This window comes from Pungitius pungitius, chromosome 7 (assembly GCF_949316345.1).
Source record: "Pungitius pungitius chromosome 7, fPunPun2.1, whole genome shotgun sequence".
Lineage (NCBI taxonomy): Eukaryota > Metazoa > Chordata > Actinopteri > Perciformes > Gasterosteidae > Pungitius > Pungitius pungitius.
In genome coordinates, this window is record NC_084906.1 from 12,499,223 (window position 1) to 12,525,751 (window position 26,529).

The window sequence follows — 26,529 nt, forward strand, 5'->3', positions numbered from 1 at the left end:
CTGCTAAACTGGACTGGACATGTCCCACTGTCATTCTTGCCATTTTCCCCATGAAGATCGAACAAGCACTTCACTTTTATTTTAATTTACTGTTCTCGTATGAAAGCTAGAGCGCCGCCTTCTGGTGTTACACTTTTTCATATTTATGTTTTGTTAAGAAAGCAGACATTGAGTTTCAGAGTAGTGTTTTCGGTATTGTGGCAGATGTCCACTGGTACGTACCACTTGTTGGGGGACAAGCTACTATGTAAAGGTGAAATAAATGAGCATTTTCTGGTCTGAATCTTGTGAGCACTGAAGATTCTTGAGTACCACATGAGTTGGCTGCCTCATGTCTTACGGGGTGAAGGGAGAAACAATGTAAAAATACCCATGAAAAGAGAGAGTGGGAACTGGATGCGTTTATTAGTTTGAGATTTATTAATGACAGAAAGCTGTGTCACCAAATAACACTCAGCTGGTTCTCCTGTCGGTCTGAATCTCCCCTTCTTTTAACCCACGTGGAGCCAATCAGGGATTGCGGACATCTAGAGTTTTCTTTGCAGGAGTCGGCAACATAGCAGTCTTGAATGTCAAGGGAGAGGTAAGTGTGTGCAGTAGCTCTGCTGAGCAGTCAAAGACATTCTTAAGTGAGCTGCTTGGCAGGGATTCATGGGCAGACAGAAGATATGATAACAATAACTATTTACAGTATATCAGCATGAACAAGATTAAAATGCAGAAGGAGGCAAAGATCTGTTTTCTTTTGTCATAGTCGCAGGAAGAAGGAAGGTTCCCTTCTTTCTCTTAATGTCTCCAGGATTGGGACAAATGGCCAAATCGAGATGAATTGATGTCCTTCAGGGTCAGTGAGTTCTGACCTTGATACAAGTTTACAGGAAATAAAAGAGGGCGGGAGGGTGACTAGGCTTCTCAGGACTAAATGACCTTGACAGTATCAGTTAACTAGCTCACAGGTCTGTAGAAGTAGATTTCCAAACAGGTCTGAACACATGGTTATTGGTTTAACAAGGTCTTTTGAAACGGCTATAGGAACAAAAGCGCTAGCCGGCGAGGGGCTATTGTTATGACTTGCAGTGTCATAAGTAAGATAAGATAATGAACATAAATGCTGCTTCTTAGCTTCCTGCCTGAGCTTGCTGCTGTTTACGTTGCGTCTGTGTATTTGTCTGTTGCCTTGTAGGTGATTAGACAGTGCACTGATTTGGGATGATTTAAGAAGAAACCTTTGGAGGCCGGCGCCCTCTCTCTTTTCTCGACCGACTCACAGGTCGTGCTGTACTGGGGGGGGTACCGATGAAGATGACCATGTGAAATATAGCCTAAAGGCAATCTGGGTAGTTGTAGGTGTGAGAAGCCCTTTTTGTTCATATTGTTTTCCCCTGTTCATCTGTCAGGGAGAGTACCACTGTAAGATAAATGTCATGGTGGAATACTGGTCCTTGTGTTAATGTCAATGTTTCTATGTTGAGGCTGTTTGTCTGATTGTTTTGGTGTCTAGCAGTCTGATTATCTAAATATCTTTAACATCAGACATTCCCCATGCTCGCTTTCTGTATAAAGATAATGTGCTCTTCGTAAACCGGGTTCTTCCTCATTGAGACTGTTTTCTTCCGTGTTCTATATTTCAAAACTAAAATACTAAAATGTTAGATACTAAACAATTATGAATAAATTAAGAAATGAATCAATAGTTGTATAGAAATAGGACCGCTTCTACTACTTGGTAATAATTATATAGACTTTGCCACACTTTTACACACGGTAAGGCAAGACAAGGTCATTTTATCTGAATAGCACATTTCAACAACAAGGCTATTCAAAGTGCTCCACATGAAACCAACAAAAACATCCAAACATAAAACAAAGAGATTTAAAAACAAAACAAGAACTAGAGTGCCAACATTCTGAAATGCAGAAATGTTCAATTAAAGGCAGCAGCAAGCAGAAAAGTCTTTAATCTGGATTTAAAGGAGTCGAGGGACTCAGCAGACCTGCAGCTTTCTGGGACTTTTTTCCAAATACGTGGAGAAGAAAAACTGAACGCTGCTTCTCCATGTTTAGTTTTGACTCCGAGAACAGAAAGTACACCCGTCCTTAGACGACCTGAGTGCTCATGGCAGTTCATAAGGTATCAGCAGATCGGACCCAGTCAGTGCTTTATAAATCAACAGTGGGATTGTGAGGTTGATTATTTGTTGACAGGAAGCCAGTGTAAAGACCTGAGAACTGGAGTGAAGTGATCCACTTTCCTGGTGAGGACTCGACCTGCAGCGTTCTGGATCATGGTTACAGCAGTCGGGTCTACTGAAGATAAACGCATGGAAATGCATCCAAATCTGGTTGAGACTAAAGTCCTCTAATCCTTGATATGTTCTTTAGGCGACAGTACGCTGATTTTATAACTGTCTTGACATGGAGTTCAGGTGGAGGTTGGAATTGCATCCAGATTTCTGGCTTGGTTTGTGGTTTTTAACATCAGTGATTGAAGCTCAGCGCTGACTTTCAATGGCCCTGCGCTCCTCAACGCGAGTCACCATCGCTTTCCGTTGGTCACTGTAAACATCCAACTGTGCATCTTACCGTGACCTCTTACCTCCTACCTCTTACCTCTAACCGTTCACACCTGAGTGGATTCGTAGGGGGAGCTAAACATCGAGGGAAGATGTGCGTACTACTCTGACACTCTCTCACTCTGCTTTAAAGAGGGTGCTCGTGGGCGCTATCGGCAGAGATTTTTCACTGAGTGGAAGCACCGGGGTAGAGTGCAGCACCAACGGTGAGTGGCTGGAAATTTCAAACAACTTGATTTTTTTCATGGAGAATTATCTTCACATATTGACACTATTCATTTTCTGCAGCTGCAACGTTTAACGTATCAAATTTAGTTAAGATTATTTACAGTAATGTGACTTCTAAAACTTAGTTTATACTTTATGATTGGAAATGTGATCAGAGTACACTTGCACATTTAACTTCATTTCCCTTATAATAACTTTGTTGATCTTCGGAGATAAATGGAGTGTTAAGATCAAAGAGTCTTTATTTTTTGTGTTACAATTGAAAACAAAACAAAAGCAATCGTACAGTGTATATTCCAATGACAAAAAATGTATGTGGCTTCTTTTTTATTACAATACTCAAAAGCAGTAAAACTTCAAGTTAAAGGGTCTGAATGGTAAATATACTACATTCATTAGCAATAAGACTCACAGTCACACACATGTTAGTGAGCTGGCCCGCAATGTGTCAGCATAACGTTAGAGGCCGCTAGGGGTTCAGTGAGGAATCTCTGACATGTGCACTGCTGTGGCTCTACCTCCAGCTGAGCCTGGGTCTCTGGTGAAATTACATTGAGGAACAAGTAATTACGTTTTTTTTTTTAAGAGTAAAATCAGCAGTAATTGTAAATTACAAACAGTGATACCCTACCGTTTTTTCTACCACAAACTAGTGTGGTAATTCATGATTCATGACATTTGAAATGTTCAAATCCAACAGTTATCACAAAGAATGAATTAGATACCCCAAATGTGTCAATCAATGAAAGGTCTCCACTTGACTGTAATTCACAGATCAACTAAACATCTGGATCCACCAAATAAAAAGGCAGAGGTCATTAAAGTAAAAATAATGGAGGAGCATCAGCCTGCAGGCTTCTTCCTGGCCGACTACGCAGTCTTTTCTGCCATGTTGTTGGTCTCTATGGGAATCGGACTCTTCCAGGCCCTGAAGAAGAGGCCAGGGGAAGCCACTTCTGATGATTTCTTCACCGGGGGTCGGAGCATGCCAGCAGTGCCTGTTGGGTTGTCGCTCTGTGCGAGTTTTATGTCAGCAGTCCAGGTTCTGGGTGTTCCTTCTGAGGCGTCTCGTTATGGCTCTAAATTCCTCTACATGTGCTTGGGACAAACCATCAGTTCCCTGCTGACAGCTTACTTTTTCCTGCCAGTTTTCTTTCGACTGGGCATCACCAGCACCAATCAGGTCATATTGAGCTTCCATTTATTTCCACAGTTTTAGTCAGGAATTGAGCGGAAGCATAATGTGGACAAAGTAGTTTATCTCAGTTTCATGTGCCTTGTTTGCCATTGTCTATCAAATTTGTATTTGTTTAGATTCTATATATTCTTTTGATGGAAGTAGGTGTAGAATATTGACCAACAGAATACAAATCCCACTTTTCAAGAGAATCATATTGAAGTATTGTAGTGTTTCTAACAAATTCACAGGGTAGACAGGGATGGATTTTTTCTGTCAATATTCTGGAAAGACCCTGTGGGTCTGATGTGTGGGATGAATATAAAAGGTGAGGAAAGATGAGGAATGTGTCCAGAGATACCGTGCCGTGTTGTAACCGTTGCTGTCTGCTGGTAACAGTATCTGAAGCTGAGATTTGGCAGGGGCATGCAGCTGTTGGGGAGTATCCAGTTTCTGGTGGCAACGGTATGACAGACCTCACTTTGTTCTTGTATTGGAATGAAAGTTGTATTGAGTGTTTTAAAGAAAATGTCACATTTTCCATCCACACATGCATCCTTGTTTTTCCCAGCTGCTTTACACAGGGATTGTCATCTATGCACCTGCTTTGATCCTCAACCAAGGTAAGAAAGATCAGATGCTACTCCTCTCTCTGTAATTCAAAACCAATGAGATACTTATACGCAATAAGTTCCATTTTAGTTCATATTGGTTGGTTAAAAATCATATTGAACGATACATCAGCTCCGAAATAGGCTTGTCAGACAGTATTCTTGTGTTTTGGCAATTATATTTTGGGAATGATGGTGCTGATGTTTCTGGTTATAGCTGTCAAGATAATGTTATTGGTCTCTTGTCTCTTATTATAATTAATGGTTATGTTTTATCAGCATACCGCAAAATGCAGTACATCTGTCATGCTTGTTTATGAATAAGATGGTAAATTAACTATATATTACATGTTTGCACTGTTTTTTTTAAGCTACCGGACTCAATATGTGGGTGTCTCTGTTTTCTACGGGGATCATTTGCACACTTTACACCACGCTGGTAAGGAACTGTTTTTCCTTGCATCTCATCGACCCAACCTGGTTCTTAAGGAGACACAGGTTTCAATATTGGATTAAGATAATGTAGGTAGAAGGTTGTGAGAAGTTAAAATACATTATTTGATTTTAAATACTTTTAAAAAAACTTAAGAAAAACTGTAAACTCATTAAGTTTGTTAGAGGAAGCAAGTTCTTAAGGAAGTGATCTTGTGGGATTAACCAGTTTATCAGTAATAGTGCAAATATTATTTCAAGTTATAAGAATAGATTTTAGGCATTTCAAGCTCAAACTGCCGATTAGTTTTTACACCACTTGAGCTCAGTTCTTTGACATGTTCTCTTTATTATCCTCACATGTCAGAATTGCTTGAGAGGGATTTTTGGGGTCCACATAATGATTGAATGAATCACTTAAGAAGATTACCAATACATGTCAGCATTATGATCAATGTTACTTTTGTCCTCTCAGTATGTTTGATTGATGTTTCATCCAACAGATTTGGATTTTTTTGAATGTTTCAACAAAACATACAACAAGCACACCTGCCTGTCTGTCTCTTCCTTCCTATGTCTGTAACAGGGGGGCATGAAAGCTGTAATCTGGACTGATGTGTTCCAGATTATAGTCATGTTGGCTGGCTTTGTGGCCATTTTCATCCACGGTACAGTTCTCGTTGGTGGTCCGGCAATGGTGCTGGAAATCGCCAAAAATGGATCGCGAATTAATTTCAATGAGTAAAAACACTTTTTTTTCCCTTTTCATTTCATTTCAATGCATGAATTCCCCAAAATTACTGTATGATGCATTAAGATGCTCGCACCAATATTATCATTGTCCTACCCTTTTATAACGATGCATCAATTTATGATTATTCCAGGCTGATACAGAAAATGAATAAAAAGAAAATATTGTATATTACAACAGGAGTAAGTATACTTGTGAGCATGTGAATTCATTCCTTCCCCGGGAAACAAATGGCTGACAAAAGCAATCTTACTTCAAGTCCCACTGACTACATTTTTCTGGAGTTTCAAAAGTTATTGGGTGGACTTGGATCCAATGTTTTTGTTTTTGTGTAAAGTAGCCCTTCAAACGTCAGATGTTTTAAGAGAAAGAGCCTGTAAAGTGTGGAGGGTCACTGATTTGTCTGCTAATGTTTTGCACCAGCTTTAGCGTTGACCCACGTCAGCGCTATAGTTTCTGGAGCCTGTCTGTCGGAGGTGCATCGGTTTGGCTGTCCATGTATGGGGTAAACCAAGCTCAAGTCCAGCGCTACATCTCCTGCAGAACAGAAAAAGATGCCCAGTGGTGAGTGGAGACCTGTTTTTCAATCACATGCGTATCCATCAGGTGTTTAGAACAGAAATTTGAAAGGTTCCATGAATTTTATTGAGGTTAAGTTCACAGATTGTGGAACACAAACATGTAGCATTAAGTGACCTTAAGGTTTTCACACTTTAAAAGGATTTGTGTCATTTCAGGTTGCATACATACTTTACAACAGCAAGCCAAAAGTAGAATAAAGAAATCCAGGTTGAGTGATAACGCGCCGCTGGGCTTAGTGTGACCCGCTCGTCGCGGCTTAATTGGTTGCACGTTTGCCGAGTCGGGCTCAGAAGGAGGAGCTAAGTCGATCCAGGTGCACATAGCTGGGATAAGTGCACGCCCACGGCTTTCTTAAGTAGACCACGCTATCGATCACAGACTCACTGATGCAGAAATGGAGAATACGCCGCGCGTGGCATATTTCTCACCCGTTGAGCAGCAACTGATCAAATATATGAGGAGGTAAAGCAAATAATATGCAATATGCAAAAAGAGGAACACGGCAGCTGTAATTAAACAGAAAGAAAAAGCCTGGCAGACAATCGCGGACCGACTGGTACCAGCACCATGCAGACTTCACCCTGAGGAATTGGCCCATTGGGATTCAGGGTCGGACAGCTACTGACTCGTTTCTACATCCAAAAACTGGCGTCTTCATTTTCCAGTACCGCACATCAAATCCAATCACCCATTTATACAGGCATATGTGGAAATCCTCTTTGGTGTAACACATTCTTCTGTGGCCAGGGAAGGCAATAAAGATGTGTGCCACGGACTTCAGTGCCAAACACACACTTCTGACAGTACGGCACAGTTTTGGCATTTAAAAAGTGCAGTGCCATACAGAGCATCTGTGTGATGGTTAGAGCATGGCTTTGTGCCGATCTGTCCCCAAACAACCTCTCACGTCTGAAAGCACGTCTCAATGTCAGCGCTTCTTCATCCAGCACGTGGTTCAGAAATCGGCATCATGGTGAATGGGTCTTTATATATCGCCCTCATCACGTTTACAATTGTTCACTCCTTACTGCGCAGTTTCGGCCACCTGTGGACACCCCCCTAACCCCGCTCTGTCGGTTGGTACGCCCGCAACAACTACTACCCGCCGATATTTTGATGTGCTTATTATGCGCCGGACCTTCTTGCAGTCCGCGAAATATTGTCTGACATGAAAACAGTCCGTGAGGCAAAAACGGGTTGGGGACAACTGATCTACACATCTGCAATAGTAGAGTTTAAGATCAAACTGGTGACAGCAGTAGTGACAAGTGATGCATGTTAATAAAAATAAATCAGAACGCATTCAGAAAACAACGGAATAACTGTTGAACACGTTTCGGATCACAGCGGCAGCTGATTTAATACATGAGACTGCAGGATTAATCTTAGCCTGGTTGTTAGCCTGGTCTGGAGCAGGCTAGCTTCAAAGAATGAATCACCATGGTTAGTAGACTGGGTTTAATTTCAACCCGCTTTTGTGCATCCAAGTCCAAGCTAAATTCCCCCAGGATAACCTGAATATCCCAACGTAATCCCTTATCCAGGGGGTATTGCACAAAAGTAGAATAAAGAAATCAAGGATGAGTGATAAAGTGCCGCTTGGCTTAGTGTGACCCGCTCGTCGCGCTTAATCGGTTGCACGTTTGCCGAGTCGGGCTCAGAAGGAGGAGCAAAGTCGATCCAGGTGCACATAGCTGGGATAAGTGCACGTCCACCGCTTTCTTAAGTAGACCACGCTATCGATCACAGATTCACTGATGCAAACAGAAAGAAAAAGCCTGGCAGACAATCGCGGACCGACTGGTACCAGCACCATGCAGGCTTCACCCTGAGGAATTGGGATTCAGGGTGGGACAGCTACTGACTCCTTTCCACCTCCAAAAACTGGCGTCTTCATATTCCAGTACCGTATCAAATCCAATCACCCATTTGTACGGCATATGTGGAAATCTTCTTTGGTGTAACACATTCTTCTGTGGCCAGAGAAGGCATGAAGATGTGTGCCACAGACTTCAGTGCCAAACACAGACTTCTGACAGTACGGCACAGTTTTGGCATTTAAAAAGTGCAGCGCCATACAGAGGATCTGTGTGATGGTGAGAGCATGGCTTTGTGCCGATCTGTCCCCAAACAACCTCTCACGTCTGAAAGCACGTCTCAATGTCAGCGCTTCTTCATCCAGCACGTGGTTCAGAAATGGGCATCATGGTGAATGGGTGATTTATATATCGCCCTCATCACGTTTACAATTGTTCACTCGGTCCGCCGGCAACGACTACTACCCCCCCCGTTATTTCTTGGCCGGGTTAAATTCAACCTGCTTTCATGCAACCAAGTCCGAGCTTAATTCCTCCAGGATAACCTGAATATCCCGGCTTAATCCCTTATCCTGGTTTCATGCAATACCCCCCAGGTCGTCTTAGGATTTGTTTGTTTGTCAGAGACATGTTATTTCCATAAACTGTGTTTGGATAAAGGTTGGAACTTTAGCAGTCAACGCATCAGATTTTCATTATTTAAATAGGTGTTCACATATCAGCATGATGATTGTCTTGTTGATGTTACAAATTCGACATTAATTTTCTGAAGGTGAAAATACTAACATACTACCGCCGAGGGAAATTACTCAATGGTTATTCTCATAGACCTTTCAGATTGTCATACATTGTTGCACTGCAAATATTCATTTGACATTTTAGATTTAGTTTTAAGTATCTTTTATGATTATATTCATAAAATTATTCCTAATGGAAAGAAAGTAATGTTGACAGTTAAGGCTTTAATCTAAATACATCAGGCATTAAGAAGCACCGAATTCCTCCCCAAAACATAAAGAATACATCAGCCCCTCAAATGAGTAATCATATATTATTAAAACAATAATCAGGCAAACTTGAAGTTGTATCTTTCAGACACAAATGAGTAGTGGATTTGCGGTCCAACAATGAGGCTGTGTCATTTAATGATGTTTGTTTTTGATTTCAGGGCGCTGTTTGTGAATCAAGTGGGTCTGTACCTCATCGTGAGCAGTGCAGCAACCTGTGGCATTGTCATGTTCGCTTATTACATCAACTGTGATCCACTGAAGTCCGGGATCATTTCTGCCCCGGATCTGGTACTTAAGGCACTCGTATAACGACAAGAACATGATGCTGCGTAGTGTTAAAAATGATTGAATGAGAAACATTTGTACTGTAGGTGTACAAAGTTTGACTTGAGTACTAAATGTGCAACTAGATTTCAGATGTTTGCTTTGGCTGTGTATCACTTACTTTGATTGCAGCAATCTGGGAACTGTTTTATAGATGAACTCAAGATAAAGAATTTAAAAAACCTTTTTAGTCATTGGTGACTCTCTCTCTCTCTCTCTCGTCTGATGAAGTACATGCCGTACTTTGTGTTGGACATATTCAGAAATCACCCTGGCTTCCCAGGTCTTTTCCTTGCCTGCGCATACAGCGGGACGCTGAGGTATTCGATCATGGAATCTCCCCTTTTCAATGGACCGCTTGTTGCATTAAGGATGAACGTGAACAATCTGCCAAAAACTTTGTGTTTAGGCTGGGAAGGCTACTTTATTGTACTTTCATTTCCAGTGCAATTCATATAGGGACTTTGCTCCTGTAAACTTAATTGGCAAAGTGGTCTCTTTTTACACATATATCATTTTACTACTTTTTACAATTACTGAACTGAGCACTCACAAGAGTAGTACAATCTTAAAGGTAACCTATATGAGCTGAGGTGTATATAGTTGTTGGAAACCTGCCACAGACTAGATGCCACTATAAATTACAAACGGTCCCTTTAACGAGAAACACTGGAGTAAAGTACATTGTTATTTACAAAGTTAATTTACAGTACTTATGTGTCATTTTTCTATACTTATTAGTAGTATTTCATGATACTTTATATGTTCTACTCCATTGCAATTCAGAGAGAATATTCTACTTTGTCACATTTATTTAATGTATATAACTAGTAACTTGTTAAAGAAGTTCTTTTATCATCAATACTTTGCGAACATAAAATGGCCTTTCACCTTTCTCAATCACAACCCTGGGTCTCATTGTGCCCATATTAACAATATTCAAAAAATAATTTCTTTGATTTTATATGAGAATGCATTTTTTTCTTCCTGCAAAACAAAACATGTGCTTACATAAAAGTGAAATATATATATCAATAAATCTGACCATATAGACACGTTTAAAAATTCTGCTGTCATTAGTGGCTGTAATATAGAATATATATTGTAAGAAAGCAAACTGATAGTACAGTAGATATTATACTGCTGTTGTGGGACATTTGATGACCACATGTCTTTTTCACAGCACGGCCTCTACAAGTATCAATGCGATGGCTGCAGTAACGATGGAGGATCTGCTGAGGCCTCGTCTGCGCCTCGTGACCCAGAAGAAATTGATACTGATTTCGAAGGGATTGTGTAGGTCAATGCTACAAATACATACAAAAAATACTTTTTTGTTTCATGTTTTTTGTTGTACCCTTGCATATATTCTTAAAACCACTATTCTGTTTACACCAACAGAGACCACAATATAAGACAGATTGATTGGCACATACCATCACTTCTTAGAATACATGTGATGTTGTATCATCATTTAATAACATTCCCTATTTGACATTGACCACGTAATAGATAGATACTTTACTAATTGATGATAATACTTACTCCTGTTGATTTTTGAACCTTTTTGGAACCTTTTCCTAATTGAATTCTCTTTTTTTCCTCTAAGCTTTACTTTACGGAGTTAGTTGTATCACAGTAGCTGCTCTCTCTTCCCTCCTGGACTGGGGAGTTCTTCAGGTATAATATCTAAATGGTACTATTCACCATAACATTATATTTAATCTACATATGACTATAATAGGAAATGCACAGTAAAGAAATGAACTTTTTTTGGTCACTAAGTTTCCAGAACTGCCTTTGTCTTTCCTATTCAGGGGTCCTTCACAGTAATGGGTGTGGTCAGTGGTCCAATACTGGGTGTATTCATTTTGGGGATGTTTGTCCCACCAACAAACAGGCAGGTGAGTGGAAGGATGGATTTTTCCCGTGTTATGGACTGTAGTTTATTCTCTTATTAAGGAAAACCAAAGAAGTTAAGGATGTATATGATCATATATATAATTTATTTTTTAAAAGAACAGAAAATCCAACATTAGGTAGATAAAGTCCAACTGATGTGTTGGATCCTGTTTGCCTAAAACTGCCCCACGTCTTCTGTTAAACGGTGTTCCTGGTCTTTCAGGGGGCATTCTCAGGATTCTTAGTGGGCTTCTGTGTCTCTCTGTGGCTCGCGGTTGGTACAACTCTTTACCCTCCCAGTGAGGACACCATGGGTGTGCTGCCCAGCTACACCAGCGGGTGTAGACCAAGCAACATCACCTTGAACAACAACAGCCTTCTCCAGGAACAACCCTCCATCTCCACACTGCATTACCCCAGGCAACAAGGGTCAGTGAGTTCAGCGAATCCTGCAGGGATACAGAGTGTTTTAATGTGGTTATAAATGCCAAAGGTGGAGGAAGTATAATTTTAATGGAATTGTTCTAAAAGGAATACAAATGTAAAAGATGAATGATTTAATTGAAGTAGCAAAATACAACATTGAGAGCATTAATATATGAGCTCAAACTCTTTGACATCTTAAGATACAGTGGAATAATATCTACCTAAGCAGAGAATGAATTCGGTCCCCCTCTGTTGGTATCCATGACTCCTCTTGCTTTGTTCTCATAGCGCACACCGTGCCTCGCTGTATGCATGTTCATGCATGCGTTTGACATAGTCTGTAGTGTTAGGGCTGTTAGCTAGGAGCTGACAGCTACGTCTTTGCCATGTTCAGAGCTTTCAAACTTGTATTATGCACCTTCAATGACTGTGGTTTGGTGAACATAATAACATTATGGTATGATGTTTTGCATTAAATAGAAAAAGAAAAATATAATGTGTTGTAGATCTAGATAGGGCTGCAACAACGAATCGATGAAATCGATTAAAATCGATTATTAAAAGCGTTGGCAACGAATTTCATTATCGATTCGTTGTGTCGCGCGACTATTGTCTTTGAGTTTTAAAAGAAAGTTGCGCGCGCCGCGCAGAGCTGAGAAAAAAAAAGTTGAGCGCTCGCGCAGCAGAACATCGGAGAGACCCGTACTACTGTTCTGAAACATGCGGAGGAAGAGAAGCCAATGCGATCTAAATATTTCACACTGAAATGGGGGGTGCGGGTCCTAGCGGGCAACGGGGGGGGGGTGCTGCTGCGGTTTTCTTTGCAGCGCCAGTAGTTTTACGTTCTAATCGCCGCGCTCGACTTCAAGGTGTAACCTTTATTATTGTTCGGTCTGAAACAGCGCGCCCAGTGACGGGTGGTGCAGCAATATTGATGTCCGGGTGGAAATCAGGAGAAAGGTCGGTCCGGGATATTTTCGGGAGGGGCTTTGAAATTCGGGAGGGTTGACATGTCTCATTGTAAGATATGCAAAAGCGACATGGCCTGGCACGGGAGCACCACGGCAATGATTCATGATTTTGTGCCTAATATATTTAATTTGGCGGCTGTAAAGTATACATCACGCGATGTGTGTATGTTTTTTGTGTTAGTCCATTTTATTTGCTTACTTAGGGATGTTCAAGGAGCAATCTGTTAGTGCAAAAGATATTTAGAAAGTGCACAGTCAGTTCTATTTTTCAATAAAGGGTTGGAAATTAATGTTTTTACATTTTTTATTTTTTTATCCGATTCATCGATTAATCGAACAAATAATCGACAGATGAATCGATTATTAAAATAATCGTTAGTTGCAGCTCTAGATCTAGATTTGTGTTATAACAATACATTTAACAAATATTTTAATAAACTTTTTTTTCTGAAACTAGGGGCTTGCTTGATTTCTACTCCCTGTCCTACCTGTATTTTGGTGCCATGGCAACAAGTTCGGTCGTGCTAGTTGGGCTGATAGTGAGTTGTGCAACAGGTAAGAAAATAAAATAATAACCAGTATTAGATATAAAACCAATGCTATGCAACAAAAACTTCTATGCAATCCAAGCTACTGATGTTCCATTTTATGATACTATATCATGTGATTTAACTTGGTTAACACTGTCTGATGCTATTTGTGGTTAAATACAATTCATTCATTCAACACATGTTTGTTTCTCTCTACACACAGGGCCAACACAGAGGATTAATATTAAAGAGGGTTTGTTATGGTGGGATCTGAACAAAAAACAAATAGAGGATCCATCAGAGCTTAGAGTAAGTACTATTTCACAACCTTGTTACTTTGGTGCCCGTTGTTTTACTTGAGCAGATAGACCTTCTGAATGTTGAAACACAAAGATAAAGTAGAAAAGGATGAACCAGGCATCTCAACAAATCCAAAGGATTATCTTATTAGTAAATTTATTTTTTAATCACGCTTAGATAAACCACTGGAGTGTCACCTTATGTGTATTCGTATTTAGTCAATGTGCCAAAAAATAAACAAAACGCAAAAGAAGTATTTGACGGATAGCATTTTTTATGTTATGCTTTTCATTTTATGCAGGGATTGTGACAATGTTGTTTTCATGAATTATTTGGGCCACAATAAGATGGGTACAATTTGTGCAAGCCATAGTATAACCATGACTTATTTTAGATAAGATGTGTGCATCAGCAACTCTGAAAGGCTTCATGTCCCAAATATCACAGTGGTGTTTAAATCAACATCTTTTAATATATACCTGGTATTTGTGTGCCATTATTGTTTCCTATTGTTTTAACACCAGAATCTTGGTCTTTTTTGTAGCGAAATGTGGTAGTTGATAGACCACAGCTGGTGCCTCTGAGGGACATGCATAAAGAAGACACAAAAGAAGAAGAAACAACAGATGTTGGGAATATTAAGTCACCACTCACACTTAAAGTGATGAACAGCTTTTAGTCAATTCTATGCATTTTGCCACTATTTCTTACACACTGAATTGTCTTAATTCTAAATATTCCAGTTGTGTCCTTTCCAAGTCTGCTCCATATTTGGACATATGTTTAAAAAAATATGAATAAAATAGGATATTAAAATAATTTTTCAAATGTTATTGGATAATGAAGGTATTTATTATTGTGCCAAGGAAGGTATAAACTGACCAAACACTCTTATTACCATAGTTATTTGAATTGTAATGCTAAAAGGCTCTTTCATCCCAACATTCATTCTGGTATGCTGCATATCTCTAGCAATGCACACCTGCACTTCACCAGATATGGATATGTGACAGATGGACTGGAGTAAACTGAGTCTTTTCTCTTCACTTAAAAAATGGGAGCTCTGGTATGCAGGTAATGCCTAATATGGCTTTGTATGTATACATGGACCGCAGGAAACGGTGTAACTCATTATAGTATATATAACATAGTCGTGTGGCATTAGGTTGAGACCTGCAGTAAGTGGCGCTTATTGTCTAGGATATGATCCAATAAAACCTATAGTGCATTGTTCCGAGACGCTACTCTTGTGGATAGATGGTTGACAGAATATTGTAGATAAAGAAATCTTTTCTTGAGCTTGAATTGTTGCTACTGTTTATTGAGTATATGTCTGGCAAGCCACATGACAAGCGTATTTAATCTGTGACTACATTTATGCATAAAGTCAATATATCATATGAAAAAAATAACAATATATTGTGTGCATCAAATTAGGAATAGTGTTGGAAGGTAACAAGTCTTATTACTGTTAATGTTAGTTTTGCACGTGCCTTTACTTTACTTGAGTATGTTCTCAAAACATAATTTAATTCCTGCAGTATTTTAAATTGAAATAGTGTGCTTACTTCATTAGTGTTGTCTCTTTTTACTTGGTCTTAATAAAGCTTTATAATGTTGAAAATATGGAGTGGTATATTTTTTTTAAATGTATGCACAAACTGTTCTGGATGTTACAGGTTTTAGATTTAGGTTAAAAGAAAATAGCTTTAAATTTAGGAACCTCATTTACATCATACTGACATATTTTAGGTAAATTACAACTTCTATTGAAGCAAGATTGCCTTAAATGGAGAACCGAGGACTATTTAAAACGTGGTAGCTGTGGGATTTTATCCTGCCATTAATAATGGTATTAAGGTGTCTTGTCGTAGGCTATTTTTGGTTTATACTGACATCTGCTGATCATTACATTTGAATAGTTCAGATGCACACACATGGATACACACATTATGGCTGCCAGATACGTATAACCAGTAAGTAAAAGCACTTCACGTCACACGTTGGTCATTTATTGCATTTTCTTAACCGTTCACCCATCCTCATTATACAAAAGCATAAAATGTACAGATAATCGATCTTCCCAAACAGATCGGTAGATCTAAATGAAAATTACTTTTTTTAATAATGTTGTCGCATTGTGCTTCCCTGCCCATCGGTCCGATGTCCCTCAAACACCTCCATGCCGCCGCTGCTGGTCTCCAGCCCGGCGCTTCACCACTCCTCCGCGGCCCTGTTGGAGTCCTCGTCCGCTACCGCACAGTCCAGGCGCTGCACACCTGGAAGGGCCAGGTCTCTTTCGTTTAATTTCTCCAGAAAGGAAGACAGCAAGCGTTTGTTTAAATGGTCCGTCAGGGTCCTCTCCTCTTCGACCCGCTCTTCGTCGACGGTGCCGGCCGAATCCGGCTCGTCCGCCTCGGGCTCCGCGCCGAGCTGCGGAGGGGCCGGCCGGTGGCTCAAGGACAAGCCGTTGGACCGCTCGTCCTCCCCGGACCGCTGCTCCTCCGTGCACCGTCCGGCCTCCGCTCCGCATTCCGTCTCCATCTGTGATATCAAAGTGGTTTGCAGGGCGGCATTCTCCAACTGTTTGAGGCGTTTGCTGTGGAGGCCGCAGGCGGGAGGTTCAATTCCAGTCGCGTTGTTGTTGTTGTGAGGTTGCTCGCCAGTTTGCTCCATCATGCTCTGCGTCAGGAGTGCGGTACACGGAAATGAGAGGCTTAATGTGGCGCAGACTGGGAGGTATCGCCCTCATGTGCCCAACGTTATTACTGCACCATTAACGGACACTGCAACCTCCTTAACAGTGGAAGAAAGTTGTAGGATACTGCATTATAAGTACAATGCATGTGTGCATCGTAACAGTATAAAACTATGTAAATAGAAGAAACAAACTATTTTATGCAGCGGTGGGACTGTATTTGAATACGGGTGGAGTTAGTACTTCAATAGAGTATTTACATTTTACATCTGTTTCCTGTCAAGGCAGGATTACTTTAAATGTATGTGCAAGAAATAAATCACATTAAGATGGAAGAACTCAAGTACAAGTACATTCAAGTTATACTAGAACTATGTAGAAGAATACCCCCACTGTCAATATAATTATTATCTCATGATCTTTCTTCTTTGTTTATTAAAATTGTTAATATTCACGTGTTTAGTATGATTTTCTTATATATCATACTATATTAATACATTATTAATTATATTAATTGTTGTTATCACTTTTGTAATACTTTTTTTACCCCAGAAAATCCTTTTTTGGTCGAGGTTTAGGTCCCCTCATTTCTGTCATTTCTACCAAATCTATAATCAAATCTACATCAAATCATATTAATGCTGATTATATACCTAAATCAGCATGAGAGGTAATATACAAATGTTCTTAACGCCACTTATCAAACAGAACCTTCTTGATAGTCTTTTGGACCTCGTTGATTTACCGTACCTCAGGAATATATATTCAACAAGTTGACATGTCATGAGGCAATGAGCTTATTGTTATATCGTGTATGACATTTACACCGAAAAGAAAAATGATTACTTTAGGATGAATGGATACTGAGCACAGGAAACCTGACGGTGGCACTAATGCAACATCGTCAATGATAACTGCCGTAAAACACGAGAAGAAGAAAAGAAGAAGAAGGAAAAATAGGACTAGAATGTGTCTCCATAGCGACCATCAATGGTCGACGCGAATGGCCACCTAGCCCAGATACAACAACGACGGGAAACAACATCTTTATCAGCCCCGTAAGCACGATATTTGGCGTTTGCTAACTCGTTATCAGATACTTCAAAAATAATCTCTTGTTACAGGCTATTCTTCCGTTAGCAACGAGCGGCGTTCTAACGTTACGATCTAATGTTAGCTTCGAGTTAGCTGTTAAGTTATCCCAAAATGTGTCTCTGAGCACTTTGTGGTCTTTCAACTACGCCGACATTCAACAGCCTTATATTGTACAAACATCTGCAACGCAAAGTCAGTATAATGCTGGGTTAAGGTTGGCTTTGAATAACCATCCATTCTCTCTCTTTTGCAGCTTGTGGAGGAACCCGTGCATATTCTTCTTTAATTTGCGCTTAAAATGTCCTTCAGAGACTTAAGAAGTAAGTGATTGAATTCAATCAACATTATAGAACTGCTGAATTGTGTTTTTTGTATTTCTGTAATACATTAATTGAAATTGAAAATGTGTCAGATTTTACAGAAACGATGAGGGCCTTGGGCTATCCTCGGTTGATATCCATGGAAAACTTCAAAACACCAAACTTCACTTTAGTGGCAGAAATCCTCATATGGCTTGTAAAGAGGTGACGTTATGTTACAACTACACACTATGGATCCATCAAGTAGTAACCACTTAATAATATTTTTTTGCCCTAACTTTACATATGATTTTGCGTTAATTAAGGAATACTTCTCAAGAAAGGGAAATGCTCATTTTTAGTTTGATGTAGTTAATTTTCGCAAATTTCTTTATGTCATTCACTTTTACGCCATATTTTCTTCTGTATGCCCACTTTCTGGATTGGATGTCTTGTTTTAACTTGGATCAGCCAAAACCATATATTGACATGTTGTTTGATATATTTTGCTCCATCCCTCTCTTGTCTCCTTTACGTTGTAGATTTGAGCCTCAGATGGACATTCCCACAGATGTTGATACAGAGTCAGACAGAATATTTTTCATCAAGGCAGTGGCCCAGTTTATGGTGATGTATTTTCTTAAAGTCATATAGAATTTACAGATTACTCTGAGCTATATAAAGAAAAGCGTGTTGTCAGTCTGTTTTTAAACAACCCTACTCGGTTTCAGGTAACAAAGGCTCACATTAAGTTGAACACAAAGCGCCTCTACCAGGCTGATGGCTACGCAGTGAAAGAGATGCTGAAGATTACTTCAGTACTGTACAGCGCTATGAAAACCAAGCAGTTGGCTCTGACAGACACAGCTGAGGAGGACAACAGCAAGTTCAAGTTTGATCTCGGATCACGGGTGAGAACCGATTTTTACACATTGTATACGTCCTTTTTAATCTCAATAACCTAATAACTACGCTATTAGCTTTGAGGAGTTGGACATTAAGTGCCATTCAATTAGCTTGGTTTGTATTCGCCTTTATTGCAACACCTGACTTCTACTTGGTCCAACCCACATGCATGTGGGTTGGACCAAAAGACTCATAATGAACCAAAAGACTCATAATGTCAATAATATGAGTTTGACGTAACACCATACCCTATGTTTTTCTCACATTTAATTCACATTCTATTCCATATTCTATTTTAATCTATCAAGTATCAAATCAAAATTGAAAGAGAAAAATACATTTCTGCTGATTAGGTCTCACCCTGTCTCCCCTCTAGATTTCAGATCTCAAAGCAGCTCGGCAGCTAGCATCTGAGGTCACATCTAAAGGAGCATCTCTGTATGATTTGCTGGGAAAAGAAGTGGATCTAAGGGTGAGGGAAAACAAATGAACAGATAATCATTTTTTACACTTTGAATGCAAAGATTCATATAGTAAGATATGTGCCCTTTAAGAAACATAGAAATAACTTTTTTTCTGAAACGGGATTTGGATTTACAATTTTAAACTGAATTGTTTTGGCTTTTGTCTTCAAGAAAAATTTGACCTAAAACTGCCTTTTATTCATCGAGAAACTTTTTAACCCTTAAGTTATTTGTCTATGAGTGTGAATGAGGCTGGTAGTATGATGTCAATTTGTTCTTTTTTGCAGTAAGCCAAAGCTGCCGCTCTTAGATGTTAGCAGCTGTACAATTGTAATGCAGTCTATTTGAAAATACTGGTGAAAGTGATGCTGCGCGTTTAATGTTGCAACAGGAAATGAGAACTGCGTCCATCGCCAGACCTCTGGAGATCAATGAAACTGAAAAGGCCCTAAGAGCTGCCATCAAGGAGGTTTTGGTATGTATTCATCATGACTATGCGCAGAATATAAGTACACCTGTTTTTAACTATGAAAAGGCACTGAATCTCTCGCCATGCCTTTGTGTTCATTGTTAAGGTAAGTGTGGAGAAGACAAACAACATGCTGAGTAACGTTGTTTCTGATGAAACCAGTCTGGACGCGAAGATAGAAAAGAAGAAACAGGAGCAGGAGAGAAATCGGAAGAGGCTCCAGACGCTGCAGAGTGTCAGGTCAGTTCTCTATAGCTGGCAGACATGCTCAATGTCAGCTGCAATATCTAAGCTTTTAGCCATCTTCAACTTACGCCAAGTCTTTAAATAGGACTTTGAAGTGCTTGTTTTTTCTTCATCGCAATTCATTTTAGGCCGGCCTTCATGGATGAATATGAGAAGATTGAGGAAGATCTGCAGAAGCAATATGAAATCTTTGTGGAGAAGTTCAGAAACCTCTGCTTCCTGGAGTCTCAGCTGGATGAATACCATAGAATGGAGCAGGAGAGATTTGAGGTGTGTGTGTGGTTGCGTTTGTATGTATGTTACATAATCTAGTTTTTCTTATGAAAGGACTTTATATTGTACTTATTTTATATTTCATACATTTCTGTCCTTTCAACAAATTGCCACTGTTTCAAGTTCTCCCCTCAGAGGCAGTTTAATACCCGGCTCCTCAAGTCTGCATGTTGAGCTGTCCTTAGGCAAGAGTCTGAACCACAAACTGCTCCAAAGGATGTGACATTGCTGTGTGACTGTCTGTTACTGAGCATTAGATTAGTTCCTTTTGCACTTTGGATGACAGCCTCTGCTATCAGTGTAGATACTAGAGAATTGCGAAATAAATGCAAGCCAATTTACCAAGTCCACATAGAATGTCATTTTGTTTCCACTACAGGAGGCTGAAAACACACTTAGGATGATGCAGCATGCGTTGAAGGAGGAGGAGGAAAGGGATCTGACCAAAAGCTCTTGTGAGACAACCTGATGAAGCAACGCGATAGTCACATAATCTCAACCTTGTTTTATGATCTCACACACTTTTTTTCTGCAGTAAAAGACGATGATTCTGACATGGACGTTCCAGAGGACGAGGATTCAGACAGCGACATAGAAGAGTGTCGACCTACCAAGCCACGGCCCACACGAAATGGCATCCTGGCAGGTACACGTACAAGGAACATCGATGTCCTTCTTATGATCGCCTATAAATTGGTTGGAAAAATAATTCTCATTATGGTTTGGCTTTCTATAATTCCGATTGATCTCATGTCTGCAGTTCTCGAAATAAAATCCTTTATTCATCAAAACGTATTAATTTTATATTATCTGTATTGCCTCTTTTTTTCCCCACAAGGTAGAGGAGCTCGGTTCATCGGAAACATGCAGGGCGGTGATAGTGATGAGGTTAGTATTGACATAGCAATATCCATGCAATATTCCTTGTCTCAAACTTTACGTACAATGCATCTTTTAATGTGAAAGATTTCTTTGCAGAATTTTCTCAGTGGCCCTAGATGTCATTTTCTGAGATGTTTCACTTTCATTTTTAGCCAACTATTCCTGTGCACGAGCTTGGATCGGTTTCGATTTGTTTTGATCCTTTTGTACTTCACTTGTGTTCACTTGCTATTCACTTTTTAAAAGCCCTCTTTAGCTGTGTCCAGAATGTCAGCCCCTCGTGCCAAAAAAACATGGAAAGGAAAGGTTTGTGCAGGACTGGGATCTAGTTCACTCCTTGTTCCTCTGTGTTTGTAAAGGAAAAATCTATTCTCAAATTATCCAAGGTGGTAGGGCTTTTTCACACAGGACAAGGCATGGGTGCTTATTAGATTAATGGCACAGTCCACCCTGTTAACAGTCCATACAGTTAACAAGGTGGAGAACTCCGGCTAGAGCTAGCAGACATGCTAAAAATATTCTGTGACGTTGTCAATCTCTCACAGAGAACAATAACTCTTTTTTTAGATTGTAGGTCTAGTCAAGCACATAAGCAGCATAAACGTCATATCCTGTGTTAGTTATCGAAAGAAGGGCAAGAGAGAAAAAGAAAGGAACACAGAGAGGAATTATTGCTTGTTTGAACATTGGTGCAAATGTTTTTAACATCTGGAATGGATTTTTCCTTTTTAAATTAGATAAATTGTTTATCTGCTCTTTGTAATTATCTTACCCCCCAAATGGACACGTCCCAGTTCAATGATTTTTGTCAAATCAGTTCTGGACTGGGCACGTTCTCATTACAGTCAAAGAGTTTATTCCATGATTAGGTCAATCTGATTGAAGTATTTGTGAGACTTTGGCTGGTTCATTGTGTAGTTTGAATAAGACTATGTACATCCCTATTCTAGTTTGAAATTGTGTTTTGACTAATTGCCCAGGAAGCATTGACTGGGCGCAGAACACTAAAATAGTAGTTATTATGTGTCCATACCTGCTTGCTGTTTCAGACTGAAGACAGTGAGATTGATGTGGACGAGGATGACGAGGAAGATGAAGGCGAGGAGGAGAGCAAAGATTTGGAGGATGACAGTCTGGAGGGCCCAGTGTCCAGGGGTGCCCGTCCATCTAAGGGGGGCATAAGACCAACTTTACTGGAGGAGAGTGACAATGACTTCTGAAAGAACACAGATGAGCTGCAGCTGTTTCTGTCCACCAGCTTAGATTAAATCATCCAATTGCTTCTGAGAGATATGCGTTAACCATTATGTTACCAGCATGTCATTTGGCAATGTAAAAATCCATGTAGTTTCTTTTTCTGAAATATTTCTGAAAACTTTACCATAATAAAATCTATTTTGTTGAATATATGAGATATGAAATATATCAAAGTTGAATAAGAGCAGAATAAAAGTGTGTGTCAATTAGTCATGTACTAAGAGTAATTATATTATACGTGATTGTACAGTTACAATACACTCTTTTTAAGAGGACTTTGCCAAGCAGTAAACTTTTAGTTCTATCCTGATTGCATGCTGAATGAAATTATTGATAAAGGAAGAACACACATGGAAAAACCTCAACAATTTGACTGTCTGGTTAAGGATATTGTGGAAAATCAGATAGCGAATACTGAAGAAATATTTACAGTAGACTAATTTAAATTTGAATTTTGAATACTTTTGAGCTGTGTCATGACCTTGGTTTCAGACATTTAGGAATAATTATAAACAATCACTCATTGAATAAACTAAATTGAAAGAATTTCACATTTGTTGACGTTTAGATAAAAATGTAACCCTTGCCATCTGGCAAACATTTATAATATTCTTTCAAGAGCTAACGAGTCAGTTAAAGGACAGTGTTTGCCTCGAAAACGAACCGTTAGCGGAGTATACAATCTAAAGAAACACAACGATTGAAAGACTTCATAAAGCCCGGAGCTCTAGTCCTTTAACCATAGGGGACGTTGCGTCATCAGAATGCGCCTTGGTTTCAGAGGTGCCAGATGCCTCTTCGAAAAAGGAGCTAACAGTCATCTAATTGTAACCTGTTACTCTTGTCATACTGGTATGAAACCATATAACAGTTATATACTTTGTGCGTTGTAGTCATCATACTCTCAGCTAAATTGAGGTAAAACGGAAATACGGAATGACTGTTTCTCTGACAATGAAAACAGTCTTGTGTATTAGGCTAAGCTAGCTATGGCTAACTAACGTTTACAGCCGAGCGTCTGCATTTTGTGAATTTGTAAATAATTATAATGTTATTGGTTAAACTTTGCTTCCCTCTTGCCAGCTCGCCTGCTTTAAAAGTTGGTATTTAGTATTTTCAAATGGATTATTATATAACGTTATGTTAACAAATATAATTGGCTAATAACTAACTGGCTTCCGTTTTGTTACTTTAGTACCAGGTAAAGCCAAAATTAAATAAGAGAAGCTAGAATTACTGTCGTTACCCAATCATCAAGTTATAAAGTAATGGTGCCCAAAACATAACATAAATACTATTTGTTGAACAATCAGATCTTCAATATGTAACGTTGCATGATGAACACTAAAAAGAAAAGTCTTTGTTGCCTTAATTAAAAACAAATCTAAGTTATATGTAGAGTTTTCACTATTTGTAACGTTAAACTGGTTATATCAATATTTTAATTAGCTTGTAAAACAATTTTATCAGTAAAACCGCTCTTATTCTCTTTTCTTCCCTTTTGTGTGTCAGCTGAAGAGCAGCTGTTGAGATGCCAAAGAAGTTCCAGGGCGAGAACTCCAAGGCAGCCACAGCCAAAGCCCGTAAGGCCGAGGTCAAGGCCGTGGCCGACGCCCGCAAGAAGAAGCAGGAGGAGGATGCTTTGTGGCAAGAAACCGACAAACATGTTCTCAAAAAAGGGCAAAGAAAGGTGTGCATTCTCTTTTGTGTGATTTTCCAATTTGTGGAATTTTGATGAATATTTTGCTAGGATGATGTGTCTACAGTTAGTTTTACTTTTAATCATTGGACATGGAAACATCAGATGCTGGCTGTACTGTCCTGTCTAATTCACATCAAGCATCTTATTTTCCATCCAGGTTACCATGGGTCTAAAGTCTAAATAGGATACACTCCTAATTATTTAGCAAGCAAGAACAGAACAAATTAATAAGAATGAAGCCTCAACATAACTCCATATCCATATAATTTTTTTCAACCTCATAATATTTCAAATTGAATCCTATATTTTTTTGCATGATTATTTATTTCGTTTGGTTATGTCAGGGAATCAGTGAGGCTTGTTTAACAGTTGTATCACTAAATTTGATTTGTAAAAATAAATACTGTTGCCAAACTAATTAAGACCACATTTTTTTACAAATACAAGTCAGATGAGACATCTTTTGGATTTTGCAGGATGACAAGGAGAAGAAGAGGCTCGAGCTATTGGAAAGGAAAAAGGAAAACCAACGACTTCTGGATGAGGAGTTGTCCACCATAAAAGGCAGAGCCCTGAGGGAGGTTGGACCTGGAGGAAAAGTGACCCGCGCCCAGATCGAAGAGGTGCTTCAGAACGAGCTAGAGCAACAGCAGGAGCTCAAGCCTAAAGGTACATTTTGAGTTTAAGTTGACTCAGAACCCAGAACTCGGCTTGGTTGTGCTGGTTAGAAGATTATAGCAAGCGTTTAGATGCAATCCAGCGGTGTTGGCTAATGCAGGCGGTCAAATCTGTCCATTTTTATCCATCTATCAATTACAATTTCTTCCCACAGAAAAGAGCCATCTTGAGACTCCACTGGAAGAGAATGTGAACAAAATTATCCCTGAAGAAGGAACCGTGGAAGCTAGAACAATAGAAGATGCCATCTCTGTGCTCAGGTACCACTTCTACTTAGTGTGTGACGCAACCTATTGTCCCTGCAATTAGTCAGATGTTGATTCAATTTAAGTTTCTTGGTCCAATAGCACCACAATATTGACTAGTGAATGTTAAAAAGCCATCATTACACACTCTTCCTGTCTCCAGCACTGGGGGGCCAGAGGAATTGGACCACCACCCGGAGCGGAGGATGAAAGCAGCGTATGCTGCCTTTGAGGAGGCCAACCTGCCTCGCCTAAAACAGGAGAACCCTAACATGAGGCTGTCGCAGCTGAAGCAACAGTTGAAGAAGGAGTGGATGAAGTCGCCAGAAAACCCCCTGAATCAACGCTTTTCCGCCTACAACTCAAAGTGAATCTTCTTTTTACGCCGCTAAAACTTCATTTGGGAACATAAAGAGACTGTCATTTAAAAAAACCTAATAATTTAATTTTAAATTGGGTGATGCTAATGACAGTTTCCAATGTTTCTTCCCACAAAGAATAACTCAGAACCCAGAGGACTCAGCTTGGTTGTTCTATTTACCTAAAAGGAGAAGCTCATTATGCTAGCGAACGTGGCACTTCGGCATAATGAATGCTAATGAACTTAATTACATCATTTTTTAGGCACTTGTGGGGAGGTGGGAAGTCATATGTTTTATGAGAAACTTATTAAAGTTCACCACTCAATCATAAACATCTCCTGTTACTTTCTATTCACAAATCAAGTCAAATTCAATTGAAATTCAACATTTTTGCTTAACGTTTGCTGTTAGAGAGAGTTGTATAGTTTAGAATTTAGTTGTCATTTTGTGTCTGAGTTAAACTGCTTACGGGTAACCAGCAGTAATCCTTGCTGTCTTAGCAAAGGCTGCAAATTACTTTACTACTTTACAGTTTCTCCGAAATATGTGTTTAAATAGCAGAATAGTTGAAATAATAGTCTGTCAATGCCTTCTGTCCATTATTCTATGGTGTTATTCTTTGAAATATTTGCTTAGATCATAATTGGTCACGTAGTTTCTAGTTAAAGTCTGGTGTATATTTAGTTTTAAGAACATTTCCCTTCATTGCCCTTTTAACTTAACTGCAGTGAGAAAGAGAATTTAAACCAGTTTAACGTTACAAATAGTGAAAACTCTACATAAAAAAAATTGCATAACAAACGAAAAAAAAAAAGTCATTCCCCATCCATCTCCAGAAGTTAAACTTCCCCCCCCTTATCTTCTATAGCAGACCCTTTGGCATCCAGCCAGCAGTGACTTCAAGTCTGTTGTAAATGGACAACAACATTTGAAAAAAGAGGACTCTGTTTGTGAGACAAAAACTTTGAGCCGTGTTGGTATTGTGTGGGCTCAGGCTTCAGCGTGTATGAATGGCAAAAACCTGTTTCTTTAATCCACAACTGGATGTCACACAAGCTTCTTCCCTTCAGGTGGTCCTAAAAGAAACCTTTTATATCCAGCTAAATAAAACATCAAAAAGAACTTTAGGGAAATACTTTTTTAATTTGAATGTTTGGCGTCCTGTGATTTGCTTATTAATGTAGCACTTCATTTGATTTTTGACTCAGCATTGTGTCATCCAATAGTTATTGCCATTGAACTGCCTTGGCATTCAGTTTCGTATTCGTTGATCACAAAGGTTTTCTCTAACGCAGCAACATTCACATACCGAGCTGCTG

General features: G+C 39.5%; 3 protein-coding genes across 4 annotated transcripts; all 3 read left to right on the top strand.

Moving 5' to 3' along the window:
* Nucleotides 1-2,197: 2,197 nt before the first annotated feature.
* slc5a5 (solute carrier family 5 member 5) lies at nt 2,198-15,591 on the top strand. The gene is made up of 17 exons (XM_037469948.2): nt 2,198-2,255; nt 2,707-2,779; nt 3,576-3,984; nt 4,378-4,443; nt 4,550-4,601; nt 4,961-5,028; nt 5,608-5,762; nt 6,196-6,336; nt 9,340-9,469; nt 9,737-9,825; nt 10,689-10,801; nt 11,115-11,185; nt 11,323-11,409; nt 11,631-11,836; nt 13,262-13,359; nt 13,558-13,643; nt 14,179-15,591. Exons 3-17 carry the CDS (start codon nt 3,634-3,636, stop codon nt 14,311-14,313), a joined length of 1,848 nt encoding a protein of 615 aa, XP_037325845.2. The 5' UTR covers nt 2,198-2,255; nt 2,707-2,779; nt 3,576-3,633; the 3' UTR covers nt 14,314-15,591.
* Nucleotides 15,592-17,243: 1,652 nt separating this feature from the next.
* cluap1 (clusterin associated protein 1) lies at nt 17,244-22,432 on the top strand. The gene is made up of 13 exons (XM_037469777.1): nt 17,244-17,390; nt 17,681-17,747; nt 17,840-17,951; nt 18,269-18,353; nt 18,458-18,637; nt 19,009-19,104; nt 19,488-19,571; nt 19,672-19,805; nt 19,940-20,081; nt 20,464-20,539; nt 20,620-20,730; nt 20,923-20,972; nt 22,016-22,432. The coding sequence occupies exons 2-13, from the start codon at nt 17,726-17,728 to the stop codon at nt 22,184-22,186; spliced, it is 1,263 nt and encodes a 420-aa protein (XP_037325674.1). The 5' UTR covers nt 17,244-17,390; nt 17,681-17,725; the 3' UTR covers nt 22,187-22,432.
* A 343-nt stretch (nt 22,433-22,775) lies between these two features.
* Nucleotides 22,776-25,542, top strand: ccdc124 (coiled-coil domain containing 124). Of its 2 annotated transcripts, none has more exons than XM_037469779.2 (5): nt 22,776-23,075; nt 23,736-23,913; nt 24,402-24,594; nt 24,758-24,863; nt 25,012-25,542. In XM_037469779.2, exons 2-5 carry the CDS (start codon nt 23,755-23,757, stop codon nt 25,217-25,219), a joined length of 666 nt encoding a protein of 221 aa, XP_037325676.2. In that variant the 5' UTR covers nt 22,776-23,075; nt 23,736-23,754; the 3' UTR covers nt 25,220-25,542. The 2 variants fall into 2 exon arrangements, with proteins under 2 accessions (XP_037325676.2, XP_037325677.2); XM_037469780.2 differs by having other exon boundaries at nt 22,967-23,141.
* The last annotated feature ends 987 nt before the right edge of the window (nt 25,543-26,529 follow it).